This window comes from Coregonus lavaretus, assembly GCF_964263955.1.
Source record: "Coregonus lavaretus genome assembly, contig: HAP1_SCAFFOLD_6228, whole genome shotgun sequence".
NCBI lineage: Eukaryota > Metazoa > Chordata > Actinopteri > Salmoniformes > Salmonidae > Coregonus > Coregonus lavaretus.
Window position 1 is genome coordinate 1 of NW_028157440.1, and position 17657 is coordinate 17657.

General features: G+C 43.8%; 1 protein-coding gene across 1 annotated transcript in view; it reads right to left on the reverse strand.

The window, feature by feature from the left end:
• Positions 1-1556: 1556 nt before the first annotated feature.
• LOC311125423 (disks large homolog 4-like) overlaps positions 1557-17657 on the reverse strand; it is a gene marked incomplete at both ends in the record, with an annotated part of 31799 nt that continues 15698 nt past the window's right edge. Inside the window, 16 exons of the mRNA XM_084199465.1 lie at positions 1557-1663; positions 2151-2242; positions 2676-2785; positions 3591-3763; positions 3875-3976; positions 4081-4128; positions 5511-5541; positions 5638-5680; positions 6109-6285; positions 7053-7167; positions 7250-7352; positions 7775-7931; positions 8302-8437; positions 8589-8730; positions 11528-11664; positions 11924-12093. Of these exons, the coding sequence (XP_084055591.1) occupies positions 1557-1663; positions 2151-2242; positions 2676-2785; positions 3591-3763; positions 3875-3976; positions 4081-4128; positions 5511-5541; positions 5638-5680; positions 6109-6285; positions 7053-7167; positions 7250-7352; positions 7775-7931; positions 8302-8437; positions 8589-8730; positions 11528-11664; positions 11924-12093 (1843 nt within the window). The remainder of the gene's footprint in view (positions 1664-2150; positions 2243-2675; positions 2786-3590; positions 3764-3874; positions 3977-4080; positions 4129-5510; positions 5542-5637; positions 5681-6108; positions 6286-7052; positions 7168-7249; positions 7353-7774; positions 7932-8301; positions 8438-8588; positions 8731-11527; positions 11665-11923; positions 12094-17657) is intronic.

Sequence of the window (17657 nt, forward strand, 5' to 3'; positions counted from 1 at the left end):
CTTTGTGTGTTTGTTTGTCAGGACTGTGTGTTGTGTGGAGGGGAAAATCAAGCAAAGTCAATGACCAAAACAAATCACCAAACACAAGAGAAACATTACCCAAAGAAAGCAATGGAAAATTGTTGAAGAGATGTTACATTTTACAGTCTCTAACTCCTGTTAGAAATCGTCATAAAAAATATATATTTATATAGGCCATTTTGTCTGTTAAATGTGTTATATATACGTAGCCTTCATTTATGACGAAACAAAGAGAGAGAGAGAAAGAAAGAGGCAGAGAAAGAGTGGTAGGGAGGAGGAGGAAGAGAGTCCACACACACACACACACACACACACACACACACACACACACACACACACACACCACTGCTCAGAGTGGCCAGTGAGAACACTGTGTGTGGGTTGTTGAGGGGTCTTTTTGGAAGAGTGATCAGAGAATTGGCTGCGGTGCTCTTAACACTAAAGAGCTGAACATAAGAACTCTGCTGTTGTGCACTAAGAGAACATTCAGCCTGGGATCTGCCTGCCTGTTACAAACAGGTCAGAACAACCAGTGCTTTTGGAGAACAGCCAGGTGGATTAGAATGGCACTACTGTACGGCTGACTGTGTGTGCGGTACAGAAGAGACCCAGAGGTTACACTATGTGAGGTCTTCCATTGTCAATGCACACAGTGAGTTTGCACACAAGAAAGACACCCCCCTTTTTCTCTGTCTGCACTGCTCTGCTCCTCTCTGTTGAGACATGCTAAAAACTCCCCCACCAAACGGCGGGGGAAACGGAAAGACGGGTGGGACACACCTCCAAGTCATTTCTCTTCTTCTTTTTCTCTATTCATTCTTCTTAATATCCGTCATTTTCCTCAACTCCCATCTCTGAGTTCTTTGAGGACGCATGCGCAAGTTCAACTTTTGAGTTTTAATTTGTGCTGCTTTTGATGTCCTTGCAATGCTTTTCATGGGTGATTGAGCGAATGCCAGTCTTGGTTAGTGGGGTGTTGTTCATAGAGCAAAGCCTTTTCACTAGAAAAGCGCCTCCTCTGGATTAGAGGAACTCAATAGTATCTGTGTGCCCTTCCATAGTCTATGCACTCTCCTTCTCTCTCTCTCCCTCATTTTCATGTCCTGAACAGAGGGAGAGGAGACAGGAGGAGGAGAGAAGCCTAAGGGATATAACAAAGGAAGGATCAGATGGATGCTGATGGTTTTGCCACCTTGTCGGCGGGGATGTCAAAGGCAGCCAATGAGACTGAGAGAGACAGAGAGGGAGAGATGGCAGATAATTTACCCTGTGCTTATCCCGGGGACGCCCCCCGCCCCGCCCCGCCCTGCCACATCAAACTGGGTCACCCCTCTCCAGTCTTTCTCAGTACTCACCACACATTGATTATATATGAATATTTATTAAATACTCTCATGTCTATCTCTCTGTGTTTCTGTGTCTGTCTGTCTGTCTGTCCGTCTGTGTTTCTATGTCTGTCTCTTTAAACGCTGGTTGGGTTGGAGGGTAGACTGTCTGAGGGTGGTTGGGGGGTGGAGGTGGGTTATGGGGCAGCCTCACAGCCTCTCCCGGGTGGGGATCCAGATGTAAGGCCCTGATTGCTCCTCGATCACCGTCTTCACCTTGTGGTAAACCTCCTCGAAGCTGTCTCCTTCCACCACAGCTGGAGAGAGAGAGCGGGAGAGAGAGAGAGGGAAAGAGAGACAGAGAGAGAGACAGAGAGGGAGAGAGAGACAGAGAGAGAGAGAGAGAGAGAGAGAGAGAGAGAGAGAGAGAGAGAGAGAGAGAGAGAGAGAGAGAGAGAGAGAGGAGAGAGAGAGAGAGAGAGAGAGAGAAAGAAAGAAAGAAAGAAAGAAAGAAAGAAAGAAAGAAAGAAAGAAAGAAAGAAAGAAAGAAAGAAAGAGCGAGAGAGAGAGAGAGAGAGAGAGAGAGAGAGAGAGAGAGAGAGCGAGGGAGAGAGAGAGAGAGAGAGAGAGAGGGAGGGAGAAAACGTCAGATATGTGTCTGTGTGTGGTGTCACGCATAAAAAGTTTATGAGCAAACATCCAGATCAAGTCACACTGTCATCTACCTGCAGAGTTAGAGGATAATTGGGTCAACACATTCCTGCTTAATGGAATTACAGCCCAAAGTGTTCTAGACAGTGTTACCTGAGAAGCACTCTAGGAAGTCCTGTTCCAGTTTGAGAGCGCGGTCCATACCCTTCCTGGCCTGCTCTTCTGTCAGACGAGTGTTGATCTCTCTGCACAACAACAACAACAACACACACACACACAATCATCAGTCAACACAAGTTCTATACACTACCAGTCAAAAGTTTGGGGACACCTACTCGTTCAAGGGTTTTTCTTTATTTTTTACTATTTTTTACATTGTAGAATAATAGTGAAGACATCAAAACTATGAAAACTATGAAATAATACACATGATTACTACATGATTCCATATGTGTTATTTCATAGTTTTGATGTCTCCACTATTATTCTACAATGTAGAAAATAGTAAAAATAAAGAAAAACCCTTGAATGAGTAGGTGTGTCCAAACTTTTGACTGGTAGTGTAGCTAGTGTGTGAGTTTGTGTGTCTGTGTGTGTGTGTGTGTGTGTGTGTGTGTGTGTGTGTATGTGTGTATGTAAGTGTGTGTGTATGTGTGTGTCGTATGTGTGTGTACATACAGGACATTCTCAAGTGACTTGGGCCGGACGAAGATGGCGATAGGGTGGAGCTGAGCGGCCTGTAGTCTGCGGACAGCATTGGCTGACACATCCAGTATACAGTGTTTCCCCTGCTACTCACAGCAAAGGAGGAAAAGCGAGGGGTGAGGGGAGGGAGAGATGGAGGAAGAGAGAGGAATGAGGGAGAGAACGGAAAGGGAGAAAACGGAGGGAGGATGGGAGAGATGGTGGGAGAGAGAGAACGGCGGGAGGGAGAGAGAGGAGGGGAAGAGAACGGAGGGAGGGAGAGAGTGGTGGGGGAGACAACGGAGGGAGAGAGAGAGAGGAGTGGGAGAGAACAGAGGGAGGGAGAGAGAGGAGGGGGAGAGAAACGGATGGAGGGAGAGAGAGGAGGTGGAGAGAACAGAAGGAGGGAGAGAGAGGAGGGGGAGAGAACAGAAGGAGGGAGAGAGTGGTGGGGGAGAGAGCAGAGGGAGGGAGAGAGAGGAGGGGGAGAGAACAGAGGGAGGGAGAGAGAGGAGGTGGAGAGAACAGAAGGAGGGAGAGAGTGGTGGGGGAGAGAGCAGAGGGAGGGAGAGAGAGGAGGGGGAGAGAGCAGAGGGAGGGAGAGAGAGGTGGGGGAGAGAACAGAGGGAGGGAGAGAGAGGTGGGGGAGAGAACAGAGGGAGGGAGAGAGAGGAGGGGGAGAGAACAGAGGGAGGGAGGGAGAGAGAGGAGGGGATTCAATCAGCCAGATCCTTTTACACTTCGTAAGCCAATCAATACAGAACAACAGCTGTTGTTGTGAGCATGTTAAATAATGTAGAGTGGCCTAATGTGTCATCCCTCTCATGTTAATATAATAATATAAATATCACAATGATAATATATCTCCAAAGCTTGTTTCACAGGGTATCTGATCTGTGCTGTCTGTACCTGCTCTGCCACCTCGCGGACGCTCTGAACGCTGGTGCCGTACAGATGGCTGTTGTACTGGCCCGCCTCGATGAAGCGGTGGCTCTGGATGTCCTTCTCCATTTGTTCCCGTGACGACACAAAGTGGTAGTCCCGCCCGTCCACCTCGTACTCACGCTTGGGCCGCGTGGTGTCTGTGTGGGAGGGGCCAAGCGGTCATTCAGGCTGTCAATCAATCACCCTGTCAATAGATCAATGTAAACCGCTGGAGGCAAACGGTTACTCTGTGAAGGGTCAATACTTACGAGGGACACAAGATCCAAACTTGTCAGGGAACTCAGACAGCAGGTCATCATTTACCCTGTCCTTTATAGGACCCAATATTATGATGGGCCTGGCATAATGGACTATGTAGAGAGAGAGAAGAGCGGTAAGGGGGATAAATAAGACATGAAATGGGCAGAAATATAAGTATAGTGTGAAAGAATAGTACTTGAAAGTTTATTCTCACCCTCCACTTGTGTGACTGTTTCATAGCTGTGTTGAGAATCGTCCCTCCCTGGAAGCACAACATAATAACACCAGTTAGTCAGTCAGACAGTCAGTCAGTCAGCTAGTCAGTCAGTCAGTCAGTCAGCTAGTCAATCAGTCAGCAGTCAGTCTGCTAGTCTCTCAGTCAGCAGTCAGTCAACAGTCAGACAGTCAGACACAGTCAGTCAGTCAGTCAGTCAGTCTGCTAGTCAGTCAGCAGTCAGTCAGACAGTCAGTCAGTCAACTAGTCAGTCAGTCAGTCAGCATTCAGTCTGCTAGTCAGTCAGTCAGTCAGACAGTCAGTCAGCTAGTCAGTCAGTCAGCAGTCAGTCAGTCAGTCAGTCAGTCAGTCAGTCAGCTAGTCAGTCAGTCAGTCTACTAGTCAGTCAGTCAGACAGACAGTCAGTCAGCTAGTCAGTCAGTCAGCAGTCAGTCAGTCAGTTAGTCAGTCAGTCAGCTAGTCAGTCAGTCAATCTACTAGTCAGTCAGTCAGACAGTCCCTCAGCTAGTCAGTCAGTCAGTCTGCTAGTCAGTCAGTCAGACAGTCAGTCAGCTAGTCAGTCAGTCAGCAGTCAGTCAGTCAGTCAGTCAGTCAGTCAGCTAGTCAGTCAGTCAGCTAGTCAGTCAGTCTGCTAGTCAGTCAGTCAGGCTACTAGTCAGTCAGTCAGCCAGTCAGTCAGTCAGTCATTCAGTCATTCAGTCAGCAGTCGGAGAGTCAAAAAGTCAATCAGCTAGTCAGTCAATCAGCTAGTCAGTCAGTCTGCTAGTCAGTCAATCAGCTAGTCAGTCAGTCTGCTAGTCAGTCAGTCAGTCTACTAGTCAGTCAGTCTGCTAGTCAGTCAGCTAGTCAGTCAATCAGCTAGTACAGTCAGTCTGCTAGTCAGTCAGTCAGCTAGTCAGTCAGTCAGTCTACTAGTCAGTCAGTCTGCTAGTCAGTCAGTCAGTCAGTCAGCCAGTCAGTCAGTCAGTCATTCAGTCATTCAGTCAGCAGTCGGAGAGTCAAAAAGTCAATCAGCTAGTCAGTCAGTCTGCTAGTCAGTCAGTCAGCTAGTCAGTCAGTCAGCTAGTCAGTCAGTCAGCTAGTCAGTCAGTCTGCTAGTCAGTCAGTCAGCTAGTCAGTCAGTCTGCTAGTCAGTCAGTCTGCTAGTCAGTCAGTCAGCTAGTCAGTCAGTCTGCTAGTCAGTCAGTCAGCTAGTCAGTCAGTCTGCTAGTCAGTCAATCAGCTAGTCAGTCAGTCTGCTAGTCAGTCAGTCAGCTAGTCAGTCAGTCAGTCAGTCAGTCAGTCTGCTAGTCAGTCAGTCAGTCAGTCAGTCAGTCTACTAGTCAGTCAGTCAGTCAGTCTGCTGCTACCCCCATGTCATTCTTCCTCTACTGAGGGTTGAGCCACTCCCCTCCTGTACACCTGCTTACCTTGAGACCCGAGGCTGTCTCGACTGCGATCCTACACAACACAGAGAAAACAGATGTTTATACAGAGAGACAGAAGAAGATACTGTTGAAAGATCATTCATAGACGCTCACTAACTAATGTGCTTACCCTTTCTTTTGTGCCCATGCGAGACCACTCTTTCCTTTCTACCCTGAAGGGGTTAGGAATGAAAGAAGGCAGTAAAAGGCAGAGGGAGAGAAAGAGAGTGAGACAAAAAGAAAGGAGAGTGTGAACAGCTGAAAGTGAAAGATCTGCTACGTAACCATAGAAAACAGCATCAATCATGCTGTCTATGCAATTCCCCATGCAGAAGGAAAAAAACTAATAGTATATTAAAAGAAAAAAGCAGATCGAAATACAGTCACACACAAACTTCAACACACACACACACGCACACGCACGCACACACACGCACACACACACGCACACACACACACACACACACACACACACACACACACACACACACACACACACACACACACACACACACACACACACACACACACACACACACGCACACGCACACGCACACGCACACACACACACACACATGGGCAGTGCTGTGAGGTGTCTGACCTGCGTTTGCTGGGAATAAAGCCGATCTCCTCAGCATCTGTCTGGGGGCTGACCCGTCTGGCCTGCCACCACTCCTCATCACCACAGTCCAGGACATGGAGCACGTCACCAAACCTGAAGCCCACCGCCTGGCTCAGGAAACCACAGTCTGCTGTCTTATCATAGTCAAACAGGGCCCTGGAACAGACGGAGGAGAGGAGACCATGGGAGAAGAAAGGAAGAAGACACAGTTATAGAAGCAGTACAGCTTTTCTTTGAAGTCTAGTGGGTTGTCATGCTCTGAGGAGTACACAGTGTTGTACTAGCCTGATAGTAGCAGTGTTGTGGTTGTACATAGTACACAGTGTTGTACTAGCCTGGTAGTAGCAGTGTTGTGTAGTTGTATATAGTACACAGTGTTGTACTAGCCTGGTAGTAGCAGTGTTGTGGTTGTGTGTGTGTATATAGTATATAGTGCAGTACTAATGAGTACCTGATGTAGAAGCCTCTCTTGGGGTTGTATATAGTATATAGTGCAGTACTAATGAGTACCTGATGTAGAAGCCTCTCTTGGGGTTGTATATAGTATATAGTGCAGTACTAATGAGTACCTGATGTAGAAGCCTCTCTTGGGGTTGTATATAGTATATAGTGCAGTACTAATGAGTACCTGATGTAGAAGCCTCTCTTGGGGTTGTATATAGTATATAGTGCAGTACTAATGAGTACCTGATGTAGAAGCCTCTCTTGGGGTTGAATATAGTATATAGTGCAGTACTAAAGAGTACCTGATGTAGAAGCCTCTCTTGGGGTTGTATATAGTATATAGTGCAGTATTAATGAGTACCTTATGTAGAAGCCTCTCTTGGGGTTGTATATAGTACATAGTGCAGTATTAATGAGTACCTTATGTAGAAGCCTCTCTTGGGGTTGTATATAGTACATAGTGCAGTATTAATGAGTACCTTATGTAGAAGCCTCTCTTGGGGTTGCTCCTCAGTGTCGTCTGACCAGAACCCATGCTGCTGTTCATCAGCTGTTCCCTCAGGTCGTGGATCTTCGCTTCAAAACGGCTGTATTCTGAACACACACACATACATTAGTACATGTATGGTTCCTTGGCGTGGTGTGCAATGCTAGGTTACTGTAGTGCTGGCCTCACCCTCTGGTCTGTACTGGGCGATGATGGTGACAGTCTGGCCAGCGTTCTTCAGGGCTGCTGCAGCCTGCTCATGGGTGGCGATACGTAGGTCCACTCCATTCACCTGACACACACACACACGTGCACGCACACACACACACACACACACACACACACACACACACACACACACACACACACACACACACACACACACACACACACACACACACACACACACACACACACACACACACACACACACACACACACATTACTTACACATCCAAAACACTCAGAGAAGTGTGTGTATGAAGCTATGTATGTGTGTGTGTGTGCGTGTGTGTGTGTGTGTGTGTGTGTGTGTGAGAGAGGAATTGATAGAGAGTGTGTATATAATTGTGTGCATGTGTGGTTGTGTGACTATACACATGAGTATGCGTGTGTGTTCAGAATATGAATACACTTGTGTGTGTGTGAGTGTGTGTGTGTGTGTGTGTGTCCGTGTGTGTGTGTGAGTGTATGTGTGTGTGTGAGTGTCCTTACGCTGAGGATCTGGTCGCCCTTGCGCAGCTCTCCGCTCAGGTCGGCAGGCCCCCCTGCCAGGATGAAGGAGATGAAGATGCCCTCTCCATCCTCTCCTCCCACGATGTTAAAACCCAGGCCTGTAGAACCCCTGTGGATCAGCACTCTCCTAGGGTCCCTGACAGAGAGAGGAGGGGAGAAGGAGATGGACGGAGGATCAGGGAGAGACGAGGAGAAATGGAGGGGAAGGAGGAGACTAACAAGAGGGAGAGATAACGTGGGGGGGAGGGGAGAAGGGTAGAGAGATATGTAAATGTGTAGTGAAATGGGGACACCGCATTTTGGGGCACAAGAAGGAGGGAGGCAGATAGAGAAAAATTCAAGAATACTTGGTTAGCTCTGGGTCAGGCCTATGTCAACCAAATCCAACCCCACCAGGAGCTTTTCAATTTCACACCAAGCCCATCATTTATGATCCACATGAGATGCCTTTCAGAAAGGGTATGGTTTGATTTGGCATATGAGTCAGCACAGAAAGCTTTGCTCACCTGGGAAGCTCTTCATCCCCCATCAAGCTGTGCAACACTGGAGAGAAGCGACTGGGTGAGGTGGGAGTGAGGGCTTGTGGGTAATCTGATCCAAGGTAGCTGGGGCCAAGATCTGTGTCCATGTGAGGGGAGTATGCTGGAGAAATAAGACATGGAACATTAGAGCTGAGCGCACGCACACACACACACACACACACACACACACACACACACACACACACACACACACACACACACACACACACACACACACACACACACACACACACACACACATTTCCACTTACTGCTGGTGAGGTCAGGGGGGTTGTAGGAGTTTAGGTAGAGGTTGTTGGGTTTGGCCACCCTGAGGTAAACCACCTCAGCTGTGTTCTTCAGGGCTCCCACTGCATCTTCATGCATCACGTCCTCCAGACACACACTGTTCACCTGAACACACAGACACACATTGTTCACCTGAACACACAGACACACACTATTCACCTGAACACACAGACAAACACTGTTCACCTGAACCCACAGACACACACTGTTCACCTGAACCCACAGACACACACTATTCACCTGAACACACAGACAAACACTGTTCACCTGAACCCACAGACACACACTGTTCACCTGAACCCACAGACACACACTGTTCACCTGAACCCACAGACACACACTATTCACCTGAACCCACAGACACACACTGTTCACCTGAACCCACAGACACACACTATTCACCGGAACACACAGACAAACACTGTTCACCTGAACCCACAGACACACACTATTCACCTGAACACACAGACAAACACTGTTCACCTGAACCCACAGACAAACACTGTTCACCTGAACCCACAGACACACACTGTTCACCTGAACCCACAGACACACACTGTTCACCTGAACCCACAGACACACACTGTTCACCTGAACCCACAGACACACACTGTTCACCTGAACCCACAGACACACACTGTTCACCTGAACCCACAGACAAACACTGTTCACCTGAACCCACAGACACACACTGTTCACCTGAACCCACAGACACACACTGTTCACCTGAACCCACAGACACACACTGTTCACCTGAACCCACAGACACACACTGTTCACCTGAACCCACAGACACACACTGTTCCCCTGAACACACTGTTCACATGCAGTGGTGTGTATTCATTGATGCCAAGGGAAGCCAGGCTTCCCCAAATATTTGACCAATAAAAAAATAACAATTATAAAATTATTTATCTTTCGTCTCTCTCTGTGTTTTCATAATTTTCAAGTGGCTGAATCTCACTGGAGAAATCATCCAAGCGAGGGAAACAGCACCCCTCTGTCTCAATATGTGTAGCCCATGTATCTGATGCTGTCTGGACCAAAAGAGTATAACATGTTGCCACCGTAGCATTTGATTGATTGATGCCTCCCTTGATAAAAATTCTAAAATAATTAGCCAATCATCGTTGAGCTGAGCTCAACTGTGGGTTGTCCTAGTGTAGCAAAACGCCACCCAAGGGAAGCCATTTTGGATTTGGCTTCACATCAATCAAATCACTTCCTAAGCAAAACATAATTTCAGACATTTCTTGTCTGCTTGTGTTGATGTCCTGCAGTAGCTAGCTTGCTAAATCGGCCCTTTCCTAAGCCATGGATGGAGATGGGGATTTGGACTTGTGGTTTTCACTTAATTCTCTGTACAGGCCAATGATTATGACGGCGATTCTGATCTAACCATGAATTAATATATTGTGCCACCGGCCTGAGAGGACTGAAGTTCAATATGTAGCCTATATGTAGCCTAGTAGGCTCACGTTACCTAACTAGCTAACTTAGCTGGTTCATTGTTGCCCATGCAAGGAAGTCAGGCTAGCAAGCATTTTAGCTAGGTAGCCTATGACAACAAAAAGTACAAGTGTACCGTTTTGCCAACATGAAAGAGAGGAGGATGGCATTGGTATTCAACCAAGTAGGGTGAGTCAGCATCTTTTACTTGCGCACGCACGCACGCACGCACGCACACACACACAGTCAGGCAGTGCTCCTGTTGTCTTTGTGCTGACTTGCGGTAACTCTGTGGTTCTAAATCAATAGTTGTTTAGTAAACGGTTGAAAACACTAACTTGCTTGACCATGCTGCAGGTGATATAACTGTTTGTATGAAATATTTGCTTTGTGGACGTCACCGGACAGATGTTGCTCTCCGGTTTTGTAATGAAACAAACATATGTGTCGTTGAATTTATTCCGCCACTGTGTGACTGTTGTCTTTTTGTTGTCACAGCCTTATTGTATACTGTATCATGGTGGCGTATGAAAGAATGGGTTATAGAGCAAACAACACAATTATCACAACATAGGTTGTAATATGGCTTTTTTACTGGCTTGGCTTCCTCAGTGATTTTACCCACGCACCGCCACTGTTCACCTGAACACACAGACACACACTGTTCACCTGAACACACTGTTCACCTGAACACACAGACACACACTGTTAACCTGAACACACAGACACACACTGTTCACCTGAACACACTGTTAACCTAAACACACAGACACACACTGTTCACCTGAACACACTGTTAACCTGAACACACAGACACACACTGTTCACCTGAACACACTGTTAACCTGAACACACAGACACACACTGTTCACCTGAACACACTGTTAACCTGAATACACAGACACACACTGTTCACCTGAACACACTGTTAACCTGAACACATGGCTGTCATGGCTCGTTGGGAAGGTTTTGAAGCTATTATACATGACTGATATGGTGTCATGGCTCATTGGGAAGGTGTTGAAGCTATTCTACATGACTGATATGGTGTCATGGCTCGTTGGGACTTAAAGCAGTTGACTAGGCTCCATTTGGCAGGGACACCTGCACCATTTTGTAGCTTCTGCATTGAGTCCATATTGAGTCTAACCCATCACTGAGCTGCAGTTGCTCCATGGTCCATGAGATGGCAGTAGTGCCACACAGTGCAGGCAGCAGCAGCAGCAGCAGCGGCAGTGCTGAGGTTAAATAGCTCGCTCATCTCACACATCAATTATGATATTAATTAAAGTAATCTTAGGCTGTGAAAATTACAACTGTAACTTATCTAGGCTCTTAATGCACCTAAGCTACTGAAGTAGACAATATGTGTTGGCGTGTCTAAGTGTTTCTCTATTATGTGTAAGACAGCGAGTCTGCCTGGCACTGTGTGTGTGTGTGTGTGAGGACTGACCGCCAGTATCTTATCCCCTATCTGCAGCCGCTGGTCCTTGTGAGCAGCTCCACCCTCGATGATCTTAGTGACATAGATGCTGTTGTCTCCTGGAATGTGCTGGTTACCCACCCCTCCAGCGATGCTGAAACCTAAACCTATGGGAGGGACAGGATGGGGCAGAGAGAGCGAGAGAGAGAGAGAGAGAGAGAGAGGAAGAGAGAGAGGGAGCGAGAAAGAGAGAGAGAGAGAGAGAGAGAGAGAGAGAGAGAGAGAGAGAGAGAGAGAGAGAGAGAGAGAGAGAGAGAACAAGATATAGAACAAGAGAGAGAGGTAGGAAGAAAGATGTAAATAATAACTGACAGGTACATAAATATGTAAGCATACAAACAAACAGACACCTAAACCGAGCTGTACCTTTGGGCCCTTTGATGAGTTTGATCTCTGTAACTTTCTCTGCGGCTGGTTTCCTGCGCAGCACGTAGAGGCGGACGATAGCCCCCGCCTCCTTCAGAGCCTCTACAGCCAGACTGTGGGTCACCTCCCTCACATCAACATCATTCACAAACAGGATACTGTCATTCACACTGAGAGAGAGAGAGAGAGAGAGAGAGAGAGAGAGAGAGAGAGAGAGAGAGAGAGAGAGAGAGAGAGAGAGAGAGAGAGAGAGAGAGAGAGAGAGAGAGAGAGAGAGAAGAGAGATATAGAGAGAAGAGCGTGAGGGAGGTTTATTGTTAGTGATGAGTCTGATATACAGAATAATACCCCAAACAATGTCCCTCCTCCTCTGACATCTCTCCTATTCTCTCCTCCATTTGAGACGGCCCTGTGCAACATCATCTCTGTTACAGCATACTCTCTTAGCCCCATCCTCCTGTCATGTGGCACGTGACCTGCTGCAGCTGGGCTGGCCTTCACTCTAACTACACAGAGAGAGGAGCAGTCAGAGTCAGTCAGACCCTTACAAAAAAACAAGTCAAATTTGCAGTTTCACATGTGATATCACGTTCTCATGTGAAATAGCTGATTTCACATGTTGAGCTTAAATTTCACAAGTGAAACCATATTTTCACAGGTATTACATCTAGAGTTCACATGTATTTAAAAAAAAAAAAAAAAAAAATTGGGGGTAGATCAGCTTAATATTGCAGATAGATTGTAACTTCCATCAATGTAATTGTCTGCATCACTTCCAATCCCCCATGTTTTTTATATATATACTCCCCTTTATTACTTTTCAACACCGCCATCCTTTCCCTACTTGGGGTAAATTAGTGAACAACAATGCTTAGGCCTCTACTTCCAGCTTATACTTACTATCTACATTTTATGGACACAGTCAATTTGACAATAATTCTATTTTATTTGTTTTTGCTCCTGAACTTCTTCTACTCTCAACCTCTCCGATCATTTTCATGATGTCCATCCGGTTTGCTTCTATATGCCATATCTTTCTAACTGTGCTCTTTCCCAAAAGCTCCCAACATACAACCTATATAATTATTATGGACACAGTATGCTTACATTATTAGTTATCTTGTTATTATTTGTTGTTAGTTGTTATTAGTCCCATCCTTCAACTCCATTCAACACCTCCCATCTATCTCTTAACACCATCCATATAGGATTTCTATTTGCCATATATATTTCAACTGTACTGTGATGTTTTACAAAAGTTCTGAACCTTTCTATTCAGATTGTGAATTAAAAATAAACATTTTTGCTAAAAGTATTATAATATTATTGATCGATTGACTGTGACTTTTCAGATCACCCAGTAATGCTATCTGCAAGGTTAGCTCCAGGTAAATATTGCAATCCTTTAGCCATTCCTGGATCTGTGTCCAAAAACAAGCTACAAATGGTCAGAACCAAAACAAATGCAGAGCTGGGAAGATTGTATCCCCCATATAAATAACATTCTATTGGTAGCAAGAATTTTATATAATAATTTAAATTGAAAGATTCAAATTTTTGAATCCGGTGTCGTTTTGCGTGTCAGTTCATAAACACTATGCCATGGGATCGGTACGTCAAAAATCTCTTCCCAACTATTTTGCAATTTATATGGGACGGCTGTCAATCCTTTGGTCCTTAAGTGAAACTGATATACTTTTTTATTTATCACAGTTTTCCTTAACCAATTATGTTCTTTAATGCAAGGCCGACAGACAAGTTCCTTACTTTCTCCCCCTTCCACTTTTCTCTTCCATTTTTGCGGTAAGGCTGCAATTATTTGGTTGTAATTTTGGGTAGTGCAGACATTTCCATATCTTTTTGTTAGCTGCATGTGCGACATAACTCCACCATTCCTACCGATGATATCATTCACAAAGATTATACCTTTTTTAAACATTTTGTCAAAAAATTAAGTTTTTTTGTCAATTAGTATATTTGAATTTAACCACAATATTTGTTGCATTATTTGTTCTGTCGTTTCTGGAGGATTAAATTGAAATTGCAACCAACTTTCTATGGCTTGTTTTAGAAATAGTGATATTTGGGAGATTATTTCCTTTTCAAATAACTGAAAATGAGTGGTTGTAATCTGAATAAAGGGAAAAAGGCCATTCTTGAACATTGGGTGAGACAATCTTACTAATTTGCTTGAGAACCAGTTCGGATTTAAGTATAACTTTTGTATGACTGAAGCTTTTAGTGATAGGTCTAATGCTTTAATATTTAATAATTTCTGTCCTCCGAATTCATATTCATTATATAAATAGGCCCGTTTAATTTTGTCTGGCTTGCCGTTCCAAATAAAATGGAATATTTATTTCTCAAATAATTTTAAAAAACTGTTCGCTAGGCGTAGGCAAGACCATAAGCAAATAGGTAAACTGGAATAATACTAAAGAGTTAATCAGGGTGATTTTTCCACAAATTGACAGGTATTTACCTTTCCATGGTAGCAAGATCTTATCTATTTTTGCTAACTTTCTTTTAAAATGTATTGAAGTGAGATCATTATTTTCCTTTGGGATGTATGTATATGTATGTATACCGAGTATATCCACATCACCATCAGACCATTTTATTGATAAACTACATGGTAATGTGAAAATTGTATTTTTTAGTGATCCAATACGTAATATAGTACATTTGTCATAATTTGGTTGTAATCCAGAGAGGTTAGAAAATGTATCTAGATCCTCTATGAGGCTGTGGAGGGATTCTAGTTGTGGATTTAAAAGAAAACATGAATCATCAGCGTACAATGACACCTTTGTTTTTAAGCCCTGGATTTCTAATCCTCTGATATTATTATTGGATCTGATTTTAATAGCTAACATCTCGATGGCCACAATAAATAGATATGCCGATAGTGGACAACCTTGTTTCACTCCTCTTGACAGTTTAAAACTTTCTGAGAAATAGCAATTATTTTATATTTTACACCTAGGGTTACTATACATGATTTAGACCCATTTTATAAGAGATTCTCCAAAATGTAAATGCTCCAGGCATTTATATATAAACCCCAGTCGTACTTTATCAAATGCCTTTTCGACGTCTGCTATGAATAGCAGGCCTGGTTTCCCAGATTTTCCATAGTGTTCTATTGTTTCCAATACTCGCCTTATATTATCTCCAATGTATCTTCCAATAAAAAACCTGTCTGATTAGAATGAATAATATCCGACAATACCTTTTTAATTCTATGCGCTATACATTTTGCTAGCATTTTTGCATCACAACACTGAAGTGTAAGGGGCCTCCAATTTTTTTAATGGACTGGATCTTTATATTTTCCACTTGTATCCTGTTTTAGTAATAATGAGATCAGACCTTCTTCTTGAGTGTCAGATAATCTACCATTTACATAGGAGTGGTTAAAACATGCTAATAACGGTCCTCTTAGTATATCAAAAAAGGTTTGGTATACCTCGACTGGTATGCCATCCAACCCTGGAGTTTTCCCGGACTTAAAGTCTTTAATTGCATCCAGAAGTTCCTCCTCTGTAATTTCACCTTCACATGATTCTTTCTGTATGGCTGTAAATTTTACATTATCAATAGAAAAAAATCTCTACAATTAGCTTCAGTTAGAGGAGATGGAGGCGACTGAAAAGAAAACATATGCTTAAAGTACTTTGTTTCCTCTTTCAAAATATCATTTGGTGAACCAGTTTCATTAAATTATTTTTGGTAGCATTCCTATGTTGAAGATTAAAAAAGAATTTTGTGCATTTTTCCCCATATTCCATCCAGTTTGCTTTATTTTTTATAATATATTACACTAGATCTTTCTTGAATAAGTTTCTCCATTTCTTTTTGTTTTTCCTCTAATTTATTCTGAGCCTCTATGTTACAGTTTTTATTGCCATTATTTTTATTTATTTTTATTTTTCTATCTGTTCTGTTAGACTTTCTATTTCCTTTGTTAGTATAAACTCTTTTGACCTAAATTGCTTTTGTTTTCGAGATGAGTACTGAATTACATGGCCTCTAAAGGCACATTTAAAGGTGTCCCATACAATAAGGGGATATGTTATGTCGGAAAAAGTCAGTTATAAATTCCTTTGTCCTAATTTAACAAAACAAAAAATCATCCAGAGAGAGAAAGAAGAGAGAGATAGAGAGAAGAGCGAGAGGGAGGTTTATTGTTAGTGATGAGTCTGATATACAGAATAATACCCCAAACAATGTCCCTCCTCCTCTGACATCTCTCCTATTCTCTCCTCCATTTGAGACGGCCCTGTGCAACATCATCTCTGTTACAGCATACTCTCTTAGCCCCATCCTCCTGTCATGTGGCACGTGACCTGCTGCAGCTGGGCTGGCCTTCACTCTAACTACACAGAGAGAGGAGCAGTCAGAGTCAGTCAGTCAGTCAGTCAGACCCTTACAAAAAAACAAGTCAAATTTGCAGTTTCACATGTGATATCACATGTTCTCATGTGAAATAGCTGATTTCACATGTTGAGCTTAAATTTCACAAGTGAAACCATATTTTCACAGGTATTACATTTAGAGTTCACATGTTAACACCACCTTTTCACATGAGGAGAATAATGTGAAAATCACATTTGCAGCCAGTTTCATATGTGAAAAGTGAGATTTTCTCATGAAGGTTTTTCACATATAAAACAGCAAATTAGATTTTTACATGTGATTGTTTTTCAAATATGAACTTGCAATTCCGCTTGTGAAAGTGAAAATCAAATTCAACTGTGAAAATCTCACTTTCACATGTGGAATTGCTGATTCACATGTGGAGTTGAAATAATGTTATTCTCCTCACATGTGAAAAGATGTTGTTAACATGTTTCAGTAGCAATGTTTCCACCGGTGGAATTAGGGTGACCACATCTAAAAAGCCCCAATGCAGGAAAAGGGAACGATTTTGCGGGACATTCGCGGAACAGTGGACAAAATACAAAAAAAATTGGGCAGGTTAATGGCTGTACATCCATTTCTGGACTTATACATACAGTGGGGAAAAAAAGTATTTAGTCAGCCACCAATTGTGCAAGTTCTCCCACTTAAAAAGATGAGAGACGCCTGTAATTTTCATCATAGGTACACGTCAACTATGACAGACAAAATGAGAATTTTGTTTCCAGAAAATCACATTGTAGGATTTTTTATGAATTTATTTGCAAATTATGGTGGAAAATAAGTATTTGGTCACCTACAAACAAGCAAGATTTCTGGCTCTCACAGACCTGTAACTTCTTCTTTAAGAGGCTCCTCTGTCCTCCACTCGTTACCTGTATTAATGGCACCTGTTTGAACTTGTTATCAGTATAAAAGACACCTTTCCACAACTTCAAACAGTCACACTCCAAACTCCACTATGGCCAAGACCAAAGAGCTGTCAAAGGACACCAGAAACAAAATTGTAGACCTGCACCAGGCTGGGAAGACTGAATCTGCAATAGGTAAGCAGCTTGGTTTGAAGAAATCAACTGTGGGAGCAATTATTAGGAAATGGAAGACATACAAGACCACTGATAATTTCCCTCGATCTGGGGCTCCACGCAAGATCTCACCCCGTGGGGTCAAAATGATCACAAGAACGGTGAGCAAAAATCCCAGAACCACACGGGGGGACCTAGTGGATGACCTGCAGAGAGCTGGGACCAAAGTAACAAAGCCTACCATCAGTAACACACTACGCCGCCAGGGACTCAAATCCTGCATTGCC